The sequence below is a fragment of the Delphinapterus leucas genome, chromosome 2 (genome assembly GCF_059928025.1).
Source record: "Delphinapterus leucas isolate spDelLeu-1000000601 "Yukka" chromosome 2, BTC_Dleu_Yukka2, whole genome shotgun sequence".
NCBI lineage: Eukaryota > Metazoa > Chordata > Mammalia > Artiodactyla > Monodontidae > Delphinapterus > Delphinapterus leucas.
The window spans coordinates 12,297,615-12,314,508 of NC_143130.1; the positions used below are offsets into that span (position 1 = coordinate 12,297,615).

General features: G+C 39.4%; 1 protein-coding gene across 1 annotated transcript in view; it reads left to right on the top strand.

Moving 5' to 3' along the window:
- The window catches only part of C2H10orf67 (chromosome 2 C10orf67 homolog), a 119,211-nt gene that overhangs the window by 71,194 nt on the left and 31,123 nt on the right, over positions 1 to 16,894 (top strand). Inside the window, exons 9-10 of the mRNA XM_089906421.1 lie at positions 9,211 to 9,270; positions 9,931 to 10,095. Coding sequence (XP_089762547.1) covers positions 9,211 to 9,270; positions 9,931 to 10,095 — 225 coding nt within the window. The remainder of the gene's footprint in view (positions 1 to 9,210; positions 9,271 to 9,930; positions 10,096 to 16,894) is intronic.

Sequence of the window (16,894 nt, forward strand, 5' to 3'; positions counted from 1 at the left end):
TCCACAGTTTGTGAATTACTTTGCCGCTCTATTTGAACTGTAAGCGGTTAACTGGTGCTATTATATTGCCCATGGGGAACCAATCATGTTTTATTTTGCTGTTTAGAAGTTGAGCGCCACGCTTGTTGCCAAGCAGCAAGATCTTGCGTCGCAAACCTCGCGACAGCACAAGAGCCTTCAGCGTGCTCAGAGCTGGTCTGGAGGCTCATATTTTCAGTAGAAGGAGTGTACTTAAGGTTCTTCTTAGGACTGGGTTTCCATGGCATAACTTTGGGCCCAACAAGATCACTATTTGGCACCCCCTTCCCCCCACCAAGGGATTCTGTTATTCACTTGGAAGGGAGGCTGGCTTTGTGGCTATTAGGGCTTTCTTTGTTGCTACAGTGCTTTTTTCCAGAAATGGAGATTTGTGATTGTGGCCAGATGGAGGAGTGGAAGAAGGTGGGGTTGACCAGAGTCACTTTGTAAAAATTAAAAGACGTGCTCCCTGAAGGGTTTTTGTTCCATGCTTGTCTATTACTGTTTTCAATACAGTTTATTTTCTGGCCTATTAAGAGCCTAGTTTAAAAAGTCAAAGAGGTTGTAGTAAAAAGGCAGGATCAGTAAGTATAGGTAAGCAATAAAGTATGGAACGATGTACCCTTAGTTAGTTTTAGGAGAAGCATATGAAATAATTTTGAATCTTTCTGTGATTCCTATGCTTGGTGGCTTTCATTTATCCTTTTTTTTTTTTTTTTTTTGGTCAAATTGAAATATAATTGCCATATAACATCGTATTAGTTTCAGGTATACAGCATAATGATTGATTTGATACATGCGTATATTGCAAAATCATCACTACAATATGTCTAGTTACTTAATACCCATCATCACGTGAAGTTACACAGATTTTTTTCTTTTTCCTTTTGGCTGTGCAACACAGCTTGCGGCAGTGAAAGCGTGGATTCCTAACCATTGGACCTCCAGGGAAAGCCCGTCATAATTTTTTTCGTATCATGGGAACTTTTAAGATTTAGTCTCTTAGCAGCTTTCAAATGTACAATACAGTGTTGTTAACTACAGTCACTATGCTGTACATTACGTCCCCAGGACTTACTTATCTTATAACTGGAAGTTTGTACCTTTTGACTACCTTCACCCATTTTGGTCCCACCTCTACCCCCTGCCTCAGGCAACCACCAACCTGTTTTCTGTATCCATGAGTTTTTTGTTATTGTTATTGTTGTTTTTTAAGATTCCACATATATGAGATCATACAGTATTTGTCTTTGTCTATCTGACTTATTTCACTTAGCATAATGCCCTCCAGGTCCATCCATGTTGTCTCAAATGGGAAGATTGCCTTCTTTTTTATGGCTGAATCATATTCCATTGTATAAATATACCACATCTTCTTTATCCATTCATCCATTGATGGACTTTTAGGTTGCTTTCATGTCTTGGCTATTGTAAATAACGCTTCAAGGAACATGGGATGCATATATCTTTTCAAGATAGTGTTTTGATTCCTTTGGATAAATACCCAAAAGTGGAATCATATGGTAGTTCCATTTTTAATTTTTTGAGAAACCTGTGTATTGTTTTACATACCGGCTGCACCAATTTACATTCCCACCAACAAGTGCACAAGGGTTCCTTTTTCTCCACATCCTTGACAACACTTGTTACCTCTTGTCTTTTCAGTGACAACCCATTCTAACAAGTGGGAGGTGATCTCTCATTGTGGTTTTGATTTGTATTTTCCCGGGGATTAATGATGTTGAGCACCTTTTCATGTATCTGTTGGCCATTTGAACATCTTCTTTGGAAAAATGTCTACTCAGATCATCTGCCCATTTTTTAATTGGATTATTTGGGGTTTTGCTATTGAGTTTTATGAGATCATTATGTATTTTGGATATTAACCCCTTATCACATATATGATTTCCATATATTTTCTCCCATTCTGTAGGTTGCCTTTTCATTTTGTTGATTATTTCTTTTGCTGTGCAGAAGTTTTTTAGTTTGACGCAGTCCCAAATTGTTTATTTTTTATTTTGTTACTTGTGCTTTAGGTGTCATATCCAAAAGAAAAATCATTGTCAAGACCCATGTCAAGAAGCTTTTTCCCTATGTTTTCGTCTAGTTTTATGGTTTCCTGTCTTACATTTAAGTCCCTCATCCATTCTGGGTTAATTTTATGAGTGGTGTAAGATAGGGGTCTAGTTTCATTCTTTTATATGTGACTGTTCAATTTTCCCATCACCATTTATTGAAGAGACTGTCTTTTCTCCATTGAGTATTCTTGGCTGCCATGTCAAATATTAGTTGACCATATTCTTGATTCTGTTCCATTGGTCTATGTCTCTGTTTTTAATGCTAGTACCATACTGTTTTGACTCTATAGGTTTATAATATAGTTTGAAATCAGGACGTATGATTCCTCCAGCTGTATTCTTCTTTCTCAGGATTGCTTTGGTTTTTGGGGGACTTTGTGGCTCCATATAATTTTTAGGATTGTTTTTCTACTCCTGTAAAAAGTGCCGCTGGAATCTTGATAGGGATTATATTGACTCTATAGATGGCTTTGAGTAGTATGGACATTTTAACAATATTAATTCTCCCAATCCATGAACATGAAGTTTCTTTCCATTTATTTGTATGTTCTTTGATTTATTTCATCAGTGTCTTGTAGTTTTCAGTGTAGAGATTTTTCACCCTCTTCGTTACATTTATCCCTAAATATTTTATTGCTTTTAGTTATATTGTAAATGGGATCATTTTCTTTTTACTCTCACAGATAATTCGTTGTTAGTGTATAGAAATGCTACTGATTTTTGTATGTAGATTTTGTAACCTGAACTTTCATTGATCGTGAAGCTAACAAAAAAGAGGGTCCTTATCAGAAAACTACCATAATTGAACTCTTACCCTTAACTAATTTTCTATCTACTTCATCCCAGTGCACCTTATTTCTAGGAACAATCCAGACTTGAGATAGAAAGGAGTTACAAAGGTTGTTCTAGCCCCTCATTCTGAGGGCACAGCACTGAGTTATCTTTGCAGTGGGCTTTGATTCCGTTACTGGTTTCCTTGTTGCCTGAGTTCCCTCTGAGCCATGCCTCAAGTCTGTCCAGTTCTATTACCTGTAACATGCCAGCATTTGGCCATTCAGCTAGAAAACTGATATTTTGGTAACCCAGACATTTACTCTAATAAAATACATGTCTGAATTTCTGTGCCTAGGAACCATCACACATTTCCAGTGGGAATAGATAAATCCATGACCCAAGGGGAGGGTCTTTAGTGGTTATCCTATGTCCCACCATGGTATGTTGGCTGTGGGGTCAGATAACTTGTCTCTTTAGTTCCTGGGTCTTCCAGTCAAGATAGACTTATTCAAGGAGGCTCAACTGCACCTAAACCTGATTTAAGTAATGAGATCCTGACTTCAAGCAGATGCCGTTATAGAATGAGATTTTTTGAGGCCTTGGATGAGGATGAATGTATTTTGCATGTGGGAAAAATGTAAAACGTTGGAGCCAGGGGGCAGATAGATGTAGAAAAAGCATTTGAGAAAGTCCAATATACATTTACGATAAAAGCTCTCAGCAAACTGGGAATAGAAGGAAACCTTCTAAAGCTTATAATGGGCACCTACAAAACATAACCATTAGTACATTTGATAGTGAAAGCCTAAATGTTTTAAGTCTAGGATCAGAAAATGCGACAAGACTCTCTGTTCTTATCACTTCCACTAGACATTGTTTTTTAGGTCCTAGCCAGTATAATATGCAAGAAAAAGAAATAAATGGCATCCAGATTAGAAAGGAAAAAGTAGAACTGTTTTTATTCCCAGATAACCGTGATCATTTATATAGGAAATTCTAAGGAATCTACAAAAATCTACTAGAATTAATAAGTGAATTTAGCAAGGTTACAAAGATCAAAATAATGCATTTCTATGTACTAACAATGAACAATCAAAAATTGAAATTTTAAAAAACTCCAGTTGCGATAACATAAAAATATGAAATGGTTATGGATAAATTTGACAGAAAATGTACAAAACCGTACAAAACACTGCTGAGAGAAACCGAAGACTTAACTAGATGGAGAAACATACTGTGTTTGTGATTCAGAAGATGCATGTTATTAATCTGTCAGTTATCTCTAAATTGATTTACAGATACAACACAATCCCAATCAAAATCCCAGCAGGTTTTTTTTTTTTTTTAATCAACAAGCTCCTCTACAATGTATATGGAAATTCATGGACCTTGAATAGTTAAAACAATTTTGAAAAAGAACAAGCTGGAGAAAGCACTCACACAACCTGAACTCAGCACTTACTTTAAAGGCACAGTAGTCAAGATAAAGTGATATTGGCATATGGATAAACACATAGATTGATGGAATAGAATAGAAAGCCAAGAAGTAGACCCTTTGGGTCATATATGATGAACTGATTTCTGACAAAGGTGCCAAGGCAATTCAAGCAGGAAAGGATGATCCTTTCAACAAGTGATGCTGGAATAAATGGATAGCTATAGGCAAAGAATGATCCTCAACCCTTGCCTCATACCTCATATAAAAATTTACTTGAGATGAATCATAAATCTAAATGTAATAGCTAAACCCACAAATTAATAGAATAAGGCACAAGAAAGGATCTTAGTGACATCAGGTTTGGCAGAGATTTCTTTAAATAGTGTAAACTGCATTTCATCAAAATTAAAAACCTTTGCTCTTCAGAATGTTAAAAGAAAACTGAAAAGGCAAGCTACAGAGTTGGAAAAAAATATTTGCAAAACATACCTAACAAAAGATTTGCATCTAGAATACATAAAATGGTCTTACAATTCAGTAACACTGTCAACAGCCCAATTTTTTAAATGGGCAAACAATCTGAACAGACACTTCACTAAAGAAGACGTATGGGTGGCGAACTATGACATGAACAGATGCTCAGCATCATTACTCTTTAGGGAAATACAAATTAAAATCTCAGTGAGGTATTATCACTCACTATATACTCACTACACTGACTAAAATGTCAAAATCTGACCGCATCAAGTGTTGTCAAAAGTGAGGAACACCTAGAACTCTCATTTACTGCTGGTGAGAATGTAAAATATCCAACCACTTTAGAAAATATTTAAATACTTTAAAAAATTTATATCTATACTTATCATGTGATCTGGCTATTCCACTCCTAAGTATTTATCTGAGGTAAGTAAAAATGTATATTCACACAAAGACTTGTTTGTAAATGCTCGTAGGAGAAATAACCCTGATGTCTATTAATAGGTGAATGGGTAAATAAGTTGTACCTTATCTACCCAGTGGAATACTACTCAGAGATAAAAAGAAATGGGTCGTTCTTATACACAGCAACAAGGATGAATCTCAGAAATATTATGTTGAGTGAAAGAAGCCAGACAAAATAAAGAATACCTTTGTACGGTTCAGCTTACTTTAAATTCTCGTAAATGCAAACTAATGTATAGTGACAGAAAGCAGATCAATGGTTGCCTGGTGATGAGGCAGGATTGGCTTACAAAGAGGCATAAGGGAACTTTTGGGAGTGGTGGGTATGTTCATTATCTTGACTGTAGTGATGATTTCACACGTCATAGAGTTGACAAAATATAAATATGCCCTAAATATAAATATGCCCTAAAATCAATTTTTAATTAAAAATTAATTAAAATTGATTAAAAATTTAATTAAAAATATAAATATCCCCAAAATATAAATATGCCCTAAAATCAATTTAATAAAAGACATACTATCCACTAGAAACATAGGCAAAGAGTTGAAAAGTGGGAATTCAGATGAGGAACCTACAAAAATATATCCAATCTCCTCAACAATAAGTGAAACAGAGTAAAACCATAAAGAAACAGTATTGCTCACACCAGATTGATTGTTTAAAAACAAAACTAAAAGACTTACAGTACTAAGTGTTGGCAAAGTTGTGAAGCAATGGGAACTTTCATAACTCTCAAAAGGTAGTAGAACTAATTTTGACAATTGTTTGGCAAATCTTCTACTATTGTTTAAGATGAGGATACCTTAGAATGACTCACAAAAGAGAGACGTTTTCAAGAATGTTCAGGGCAGCATTGTTGGTAATAGCCCCAAATTGGAAACAATTCAAATGTCCATCTAACCTAGAGTAAATTAAATTAGTTGTGGAATAACTTAGAGTGACAGGTAACAGTATGGATGAATCTCACAAACAATATTAGGCTCAAGCTGCAACATTCAAAAGAATGCATCAAGTTTTAAAAGGATTTGGGCAAAAGCTATTAATGTAATTCCCCACACAATCAGATTACAGGAGAAAAATTATATGATATTCTGAGTTGATGCAAATTCTTTGAGAAAAAATAACATCCAATCTTATGCACACACAGGTGTGCACATACACACCGCTGTCCCATGAGAAGTAGGAGGAAGTTCTTTACCTTGCTAAAGAGTAAAACCTACAGCAAACAGACTTCTTGGTGAAACACAGGAAGCATTCTCTTTAAAATCAGTACAAGGTAAGGTTGCCTAATACCATTTTTTTAGTTATTTTGGAAATTCTGGCCAGTGTAGTAGAATAAGAAAAAAAGACAGCAAGAGGTGTGAGGAGTATAATGGAAAACAACAAGACTGTTATTATTCAGAGAGGATGCAATTGTCCACTTAGCCAACCTCGCAAAACACTTAAAGACAAATTATTTAAATTAACAAGATCGCTGGATAGAAGATCAGCATTCTAAAATCAATTGGATTTCTCAATCAAAAATTAGGAGAAATTATAATTTATAAAAATTTATAATTAAATAGCAAAGTTTATAAAGGGCTCATAAATAAATCTCATAAGAATTTGTAAAAATCTCCATGGAAAATAATTATAAAACCTATTGGGACTTCCCTGGCGGTCCAGTGGTTAAGACTTCGCCTTCCAATGCAAGGGGTGCGGGTTTGATCCCTGGCTGGGGAGCTAAGATCCCACATGCCTCGCGGCCAAAAAGCCAAAACATAAAACAGAAGCAATATTACCAAATTCAATAAAGACTTAAAAAAATTATTGACTGGGATTAATAAAGACTTAAAAAAAAACTTAAGGGGATTACAAAAACTAAATAAATGGAGAGCCATAACTTAGTCGCCATAGGCAAACTAGATTATCTTAGAGATAATAGTTCTCACCAAACTGATCTCTATATTCAATAAAATTCCAACCAAAATTACTACAAGGTTTTTCATGGAATTGACAAGCTTATTTTAAAATTAATATGGAAGAACAAGGGTCAAGAATAACTAGGAAACAAAGTGAAATAATGACATGATGGAGTAGGGAGCGATTTCTTCTGTAAGCTATTAATATAAATTTAAGGTAATTAGGACATCATGGTACTGGGCCAGGGGTAGACCATTGGGAGAAAATAGAGAACCCAGAGCAGAACCAGACATACGTAAATAATATATATCAGTATCACAGATCAATGTAAATAGGGTGGAATTTTCACTAAAGATGCTTAACAATTGATTCAACAATTGCATAAAATGAAACTGGCTCCCTACCTCACATGATACATATCCATTTTGTATAGATTAAGTATTCAAATATAAAGGGAAAACAGTCTTTTAAAATTCTAGGGAACAAATCATATGAACTCCAAGTAGAAATTATTGCCTAAACAAGACACAAAATAAAGCATAAAAGGGAAGTTAAAAATTTCAACCCCACAAAAATTAAGGGCCCCTTTTCATCAGAAGACCCCCTCAAAGAAAGTTTAAAATCTAGCCACCAATTTGGCAAAGATATTCGCACCATTTATGTATTCACAAAGCTGTTTTCAGGAATACGTGAATAACTCCTTCAAATCAATAAGAAAAAAACCACCCAATAGAAAAATGGGCAAAAGTTTTTAACAGGCCCTTCACAAAAGAGGAAACTCAATGGCCAATGAACATTGATTGAAAATGTGCTTGATTTCATTAATAGTATAAAAGTACCAAGTGTTGGTGAGAATGTGGAGTAGAGAATTCTCATAAACTGCTGGGGACTATGTATATTGTTACAAAAACTTTGGAAAACAAATCTGGGTTATCTTCTGAAGCTGATCATTCTCTTAACATATGCTCCAAAGTTCCGCTCCTAGACATATAATGTCACACAGAAGATCCCTAGCACATGTGCCTGGGGGAACAGGTACAGGAATATTCAAAGCCGTATTATGTATAAAAGAAATTAGAATTTCCCAAATGTTCATTGACAGCGAATGGATTAATAAATTATGCTCTACTCATACACTTGAATACAGCAGCCAATATGAATGAACCGCTTCCAGTATCAACATGGGTTAATTTCAGAAACTATGGAACAAACAAGTTGAGGAAGAACACATACATTATGATTTTTAAACAAGGTTTAAAAATAAGCAAAACTAAATTTGTATATTGTTTAAGGATACCAATGGGGTAAAAAGATAAGCCTATAAAAGCGACAAAAAATTATCAAAAAAATAAAAGGGAATCCCGAGCACAAAATTCAGAATAGTGATTACCTGGTTGGGAGGGTGGTGGTCATGGGACACTTACAATTACACAGGGAGGTTCAACACTGTAGCTATTGTTCTCTTCCTCAAGTCGGATGGTCATATTTTTATTATTTCTGACTAACATTTGCACTGCTTCCTTTTTTGGTATATATAAAAAATTTTTTTTAATTGAAGCATTTAATTAATTTTTTTCCCAGCCTCATGGCTTGTGGGAATCTTAGTTCCCCCACCAGGGATTGAACCCACCCCCTGCCCCCAACAGTGGAAGCTCAGAGTCCTAACCACTAGACGCCCAGGGAATTCCCTAATTGGAGCATTTTAGAAACCCATTTTCTGCTAGAACCTAAATGCTTGATGGCAAGGTTTATGTGTTATTTATTCTAAGGGTCTAGTGCAGTGCCTGGTACACAATAATGTTAATAAAATAAATACACATAAGCAAACAATTGCATGTTTTCCTATAATCTCTATTATAAAGTACTTTTTTTCTGGGTGCAAATTTATTTTCTCTTCTAATTTACATTCAGTATTATAATTTATATTCCTATAATAGTTTGGGCAGTGAAATGGTTTAAAATGCCACTCTTTCATTGCTTAAGAAGTTTACCAGAAATTCTCTTTCTTAATCTTTGCAAATGATAACAAATGACATGGGTCTTTAATTTCACAGGTTAATAAACAGAAAGGGGACCTTGAAATGAGAAGAAAGTTTGATGCCATAGTCGCCAAGGTTTGCATTTAAGTTCTTTTTTTTTTTTTTTTTTTTCTTTTACTCTGTTCATTTCTTATTTGGGCGTCTGGCTTGAAGAACCTATACACACCATCCCGAGGCTTTTCACTTTCCCACATCCAAGTTTGAAGGAGAAAACACTTAAAAGTGAGGCAAGACGTGTGCATGAGAGATGAGGGACTGGGGGGTGAGAGCAGTGAGGAGGGAGTGAGAGTGGAAGGTGTCACTGGCGTCCCAACCCCCAGGCTCAATGCCCTGGCCCTTCAGACTCCTGTCCCGTCGCTCCTGCCTGCGGCCCCCGACGCCCACCTCCACCTCTGTACAAATACGACACCCACCTCAAGCTACGACCTCACCCCACTCCACCAAGACCCCACCTTTCCAGGTGCTTCCAGAAAACACTGATCTCTTGGTATGTTTTTCTTAGCACACGAGCATCAGTGGGAGGAATGGAAAATTGGGCCTCACCTGCAAATGAAATCAGGCAGGAGTGGGGGCGCTGGGGGACCGGGGATGGTGGGACAGGGAGCAACAGTAGATCCAGGCCCTTCGGGACTGCAATTCTAGCTCAGGAGAGGAGGACAAGGGAGGAAAAGAGAGGGAGGCGAATCGGAGGCATGTATAGTGGGAATAACAGAGCTGGCTCTTTTTCTGTGCCAGAGCCCCAGGGCCATCAAGGGGAAAGAAACCACCTTGTCCCCGTGGCCCTCACAGCCCGGGAGTGCAGGCGCCCTGAGGCCCCATTCTTCCTTCACCATTTCATTGCTTTCTAAGACCAAAAGAGTCAAGAGTCCAAAGAAGGCTTCAAAGGAAGAGCAGCCTACGGTAAGACCCACTCACAGGACCACACCCCGGGACACCTTCACCTGCAAACAGTCTCAGACACCCGATTCCCCCTACTCCCTCTGCGTGCATCTGGGCAGGGGGCTCTGGCTTCTCTTCCCCTCACCGATGCGTCCTCATCAGGCCCCTTACCTTATCCAGGAGGATGCCACCGTTGTCCTGAGTGTGGTGGTTTATTTGGCTTAGTCACCATGGCTTCGTGGATCTCTATTAAATTAGCAACACAGAGAAGCCACATTCCAAGCGCTTTCTAGTGTGTATAATCTCTAACTCATAACTGCCCAGTATCTGTCAGAGGCTTCCTGGAGACTCCCTGAAAGGAGACTCCCTGAAAGATGTGCAGTTGGAAAGTCCATTTGCTCATGGACTATTCTTTTTTTTTAAATTAATTAATTAATTAATTTTTGGCCGTGTTGGGTCTTCATTGCTGCACACCGACTTTCTCTAGTTGTGGCGAGCAGGGGCTACTCTCCGTTGCGGTGTGCGGGCTTCTCATTGTGGTGGTTTCTCTTGTTGTGGAGCACAGGCTTTAGGTGCATGGGCTTCAGTAGTTGTGGTTCACGGGCTTCAGTAGTTGTGGCACACGGGCTTCAGTAGTTGTAGCACATGGGCTCTAGAGTGCAGGCTTAGTAGTTGTGGCGCACGGGCTTAGTTGCTCCATGCGGAAGCATTGCAGAGTGGGATTGGAGACAGGGACAGGGCAACCCCTTCCCTACAGCAAACCCAGGGCTCGAGCCCACGTCCCGTGCATTGGTAGGCAGATTCTTAACCACTGCGCCACCAGGGAAGCCCTGCTCATGCACTATTCTAAATCAACCATGGACTAGCTCATGCTATCAGAGACATACATCCATGAATTATATGCTAGAAACCTCCTTACCCCCAGATAATCAGAGTTGCTTCTACCTGGCCTACGGCGGTGCCTTTGGTCTATATTAAAGGGCATATCAAGAAGTAGGTCTGTGATGTTCATCTCAATGTTGGCTTATTGTGTGGACTGTGCAGAGACACAGCTCACCGCGTTACCCAATACCTCCCTTTAAAATGATCCTGGGGCGAACTTTCTTCTGAGCTTAGTTATGGGAATAGTTGCATTTCTCTGAACAATCGATCTATCTTGTGGGCCCTGTGAATCGTGCAACCAGTCAAAGCTCCTTTTCCACGTTGACGTTTAGAAAGCTTAGAGGCTGATGGGTGACACATATGGTCAAGGTACAGCACTTCCTGGAAAGAATCTGTCCACTAGAATCTTTTGGTTTCCCAGACTCTTTTGTCTTGTTTCTACGTGTCCCCATGTTCTCCCTCCTTCTCCCCCAGGGGGCGGAATCTACCTCTCCAGCACTCAGGGCAGGAGAACAGAGCAGAATCATGCTCGCTGTGTCATCCTTGCTCCAAACGGGGGCAGGAAAAGGTATAGCCCTCTCTCGCTCACTCACCAGGCAGATGGCTCACCACTCGAACCCACCACTTTCACTCCTTTCGGAGGAGAAAGAGGGAAGTAGAGCAGCAGGTAGAGGGAGGCCGGGGTGTTAATACTGGTGGCAGTCACTCCACTTGGAAGGAAACCCCAGGACTTGAGAAAAAGCATTCTCCTCTAAGAGCGCTTCCACTTTGCAGAGTTAGGAAGTATCAACAACTGGAATTTCCTGAGGGAGAGAAGGACATTTGGGGAATGCGGCACATGACTGACCAATGAGTGGGTTCTAGAAGTAAGATTTTTAGAATCCAGATCTGGGAAGTATTTGGCGGGGGTGGGTGGGGGGAGGAGGCCCACAACAAAGCAAGAAAACAAAAAGCAACCCCCCGCCCCTGGGGCTGAGCATGCAGGGCTGCCTGCTGACCTGGGGTGGGGGGCCCAGCCTTACTGGGCGAGGGGCTGTAGTCCAAGCCTGGGACTTAGGGAGTCTGTGGCCAAGGCAGTGTCCTGTTCCATAAACCTCTGTCAGCTGCCTTGAGATCAGGGTGTGTGCCAGGGGTCTGTGGTCTGAGGCTCTGAGATGATGGCGGGAGCACTGCAGAGTGGGGTTGGAGACGGGGACAGGGCAACCCCTTCCCTACAGCAAACCCAGGGCCCTAACTAAATCCTAGAATTGCAGACTAGAAACTCCAAAGTCCCGAATTTACCCATCAAAATTGAGCTTCCAAAGTCCCAACGACAAGGGGCAGAAATACCACTGTTTTCCCCTACAGGAAAGACACCATGAAGGGGAGACAAAGGCAGACACCGTCTCTGAGAAGGTGTCATTTCAGTAGGGTTTTCTCCTAGTGTCACAGTCTCTCCTTCTGACTGTAATGACTGTTATCTAGATGTTTCCGAAGCTTAAGAGTACATTTTGTCAGCTGGGAGACTCAGAAGTTAATGTGTAACTTTTACTTATTGTAAAAATTGGACTGGGGGAGGGGAGAGATGACATAAGCTGGAGTTTACATTTTCATAGGAATTGACTCGATTTTAAAGGGAAATATATTTTTCTAGCTCACCGTTATTACTCTCATATACACTTTTGTTAATAATGATCCTATTATAAAGAGTGTTCCCTTCCATCACCTCCCCATGTGGTGTGTTATTCATTGTAGATTAACTCTCCCTATATGCACTCTGGTTATCATTTTCCTGTTTCTCTCCTTTAAGTATTTTATTATATTGAGGTAGTTGGACTTCTTAAAAATTGTCTTTAAAGGGTTTTGTCATCTTGACCACGTGTAAATGACCAAACAGAGAGCTTGCTGCAGGAAGTTTTTACATCAGTCATTTACCTTATCTAATTAATCATACTTATTTTTTGAAATCTGTGTCATTCGGTGGGAACAGCACACGTGCTTCACCCAGCGGCGCACACAGTGATAAACTGAGTGTTCAACCAGTCTGAAAAGCACAATAGGAACATTGCTGTGTGATTTCTATTTATGAAATATTTCACAACATGAAATTTGTATTTGGACAGCGTTTTTGTGTAAAGTTTATTTTTTGATAGCTGTAAAACATTTCAAATACTGAGGTTTCACAAAGCAAGGTTAACTTACATTCCCAGGTTTCCCTCCCACAGCCCCCGCTCCAGGGTAATTAGTTAATTAAGGCTGCACCCAGTAAATGCTTCCCTGGAAGACTTCTGAGCTTCCATGGGGTCACCTGTCTGCGCTGATGGAACATATGGTGTGCGCTTAGATCTGCAGAAAGCATCAGGACCCTTCCATGTGGGAAATGGGACAGGGGACAAAGTCGTATTCCCATTCTTAAAGTTCATTCAATACAAAGCAATTTGGACATAAGGAAAAACTTTAATACAAGCTCTAGAATGTTGTTCTTTAAACATTCAAGAATTGCAAGGTGAACTACTTTTGCAATAGTTTTGCAAGTATGACCATAGTCACCCTGCAAGCTAGTAATTTTTAAAAAATTATTATTACTATGGGATATGGAATTATTATGGGTGTAGAGTATTATAGGCAAGGTGGGTGAAAGGAAGATCTTTCCCATTCCTCTCCTGTACATCCCTTTTATTTGATTGAGCTGCCCGTGAAGTTGAAAATACACTCCATCAGAGAAGAAAATCATATAACCTGTTCATTGTTTCATTATTTCGTTATTTTTCCCCTGGGCTTGCCTTCCTAAAGCAGGTAGTTCATAGTTCTGCAGAGCTGTGTGAAAAAGCCAGCATTTTGCTCATTGTTGACCTGGCAGCCCAGGGTGGTGGAGTCATACAGAGCTAGGACAGTCCCGGACACGTGTACGGTTGTATGGTCTTCAGGGACTGTCAAAGGATATTTACTGTATTTTGATAGATTATGTTGACACAAAAGAATTTTCCTTATCATACTGGATCTTTGTTTTCTAATGGGAGTAGCTTTTGTTTTGTTTTTTTTTTTTGGCTGTGCTGTGCGGCTTGCCGGGGTCACAGCGGTGAAAGCACTGAGTCCTAACCACTGGACCGCCAGGGAATTCCTGAATAGGAATAACTTTAAAATGTAGAGATAATTGAAATCATACACAACAATTACTTGTTTTTTATTTTAAAATCAAATTTGTCATTTGCCGCTAAAGTGAATGCATCTTTAGATTCTGTTGTCAGAGACCAAAATTGAAAAATCTGAGTAATACCATATTTAAACTTCAACTGAAAGGTGGCATTGACTTTCTGTATTATTCTACTCTAAGTAGTTTGATGATAAATAAGTACTTTCAGTATATTTGGGACTGAAAATATTTTGGTGAAAATAATATCCAACGTTTGTTCCACAAATGAAAAATGGTTTTTGTTAAAAATCACTTGATTTTTAACAAAAAATCAAGTGATGGTGCAGTGGTTGGGAGTCAGCCCGCCGATGTAGGGGACACAGGTTCGTGCCCTGGTCTGGGAGGATCCCACATGCCACGGAGCGGCTGGGCCCATGAGCCATGGCCGCTGAGCCTGCACGTCCGGAGCCTGTGCTCCGCAACAGGAGAGGCCACAGCAGTGAGAGGCCCGCATACTGCACAAAAAAAAAAAAAAAAAAAATCACTTGAAAGGTTTTATGCTTTGTCTTCTTCTTGTTTATTTTTGCTGGGGAAGAATAATAACATTTTACTTGTAGAGTTTGCGATATTTAAGTATAATTTCATTTAAGGGCTTAAGATTGTTGTGGAAATCAGGAAAAGAAGAGATTAGTATCAATTGCTATTCTTCCCTGGACACTCTGAGCCATAGGGCAGATGCTAGGTCCTGACCACATGTAATATCACCTTGGTGGTAACAGAGGAAATGTCATTCAGGAGCCCACAGGGCAGCCACCTGACCCCTCACTGCATGGTGTGCTTTATTCCATTTACCTGGGTTTCAGCTGTGGGTTTCTTTCCAGTTCTCCCTGGGAATTGGGGCCAGTCTTGAACACCAGGTCATTTGCCAGAGTCCTGACACTGCCGGGACTTGGGTCTCACCCCCTGAACATTTGACATGCTGCCACCCATCCTAACTGCCATCATTGCATGTACTAGTTCTGCTGTGAATTCTATTACAAACACTGTCATAGAACAGCTTTAATACCGACGTTCACCACTGTCAACCTGAGGTAGCTACACCCCACTGGATGCTGACATTGGACTATCAGCCACCCTCTTCGGGTCCAGCTCTTCCAGCTTGTCAGTTTCTCCAGCCCTGACCTCTTCAGGTTTCTCCTCAAACCCTAGGGATTAGTTTGTATAAATTACAACATATTTCAATTCCCCTTTCTTTAGGAATGTATTTTCGTGGAGGGTGGTACTTAGACTTTTCTCCATGTAATGCCTCAGTTGTAGTCTCCATTCGTTCATCAAAAAACTAAACTAATTAAAGGAAAGCTATTTGTTTCCCCTTATTCACCTATTACATATTACTGCTAACTTGCATTTCTGATCAACTTTAGATAACCAAGGATAGCTCACTGAATTGATTTTATGCCAGCCAAATCCAAAGAGTTCTTATGTTTTGTTAGCCTATGCAGCCTTATTAGGGAATCAGGTATACTGATTTTTAGGCTTTTAAAAAATCTTGAATATAGCCTGAGGATCTCCTTCACTAATTTCTATGTGGGAAACATTCTTCTGTTGACTATATGAATATATATATATATATCCAGAATAGAATAAGGAGTTACTTATAACCAGTGCCATGAAGTGTTATGGAGTCCAGTTAATCCAATGGCTGAAAGCATATGGTGAACCCATACTGTGTTTCATGCCACCAGAACTGATAGACATGAGCCTGAACGTCCTAGAGAGTAATTCTGGTGGTCTTTCTCTCTAGTTGAATATATGCAAGTGCATTCTGATTAAGATTCATAACATTTCTGTCTGGTTTACATTAAATAAGGCATAAGTGTATTTTAAAGGTAAATTTTATACTTAAATTAGAAAGATTTCAATAGTTTGGGATTCTTATACAACCACTGGAATAGCTAGGAGAACATCTATTAGGAAAGCAACAAAAAAAAGATTTCAGACTGAAGCACCCAAACAGCTGGTTGATAAGAGATCAGTGAGAAGTCATTGAAATTTGTAGGAACCCCTGGAAATTTCCCACCAAATAGCTTAGTCCTCAGCAGTAAAGATAGTGTTTAAGAGTTCTCCAGAAAGTCACTGTGCAACTCATATTTGTCCATTCGTCTTGCTCAAAATGCCTTTGGATGATCTTTTCCAACGTGTCCATCAAAAGTACAGTTCTTTGGAGTTTCTAACATGTTATATTCTTCAGAAAATTATAATTTAATATAGATATTTTCATGGAACAAAAATGGATATGATTTGCCACGGCAAGGTTTGCATTTGACACCTTCATTTATACCATTTCTGGAGCTTTTATTTTTTTTTATATATCTAAGTTTCTGCCCGGTATCATCATCTTTCTTCCTGAAGAACTTCTTTTGCAGTGATTATAGTGCAGGTCTGCTGGCAACAAATTCTCTCAGCTTTTGCTTGTCTGAAAAAAACTTTATTTTGCCTGTTTTTTTTTTGCGGTACGCGAGCCTCTCACTGTTGTGGCCTCTCCTGTTGCGGCGGACACGCAGGCCCAGCGGCCATGGCTCACGGGCCCAGCCACTCCGCGCATGTGGGATCTTCCTGGACCGGGGCACGAACCCGTGTCCCCTGCATCGGCAGGCGGACCCTCAACCACTGCGCCACCAGGGAAGCCCTTGCCTGTATTTTTGACAGATTTTTTTCTGAGTATGGAAGCCTGAGTTGAGAGTTTCTTTTCTTTAATACTTTGAAGGTGTCACTCCCTTATCTTTTGTCTTGCATAGTTTCAGACAAAAAGTCTACTGTATATTT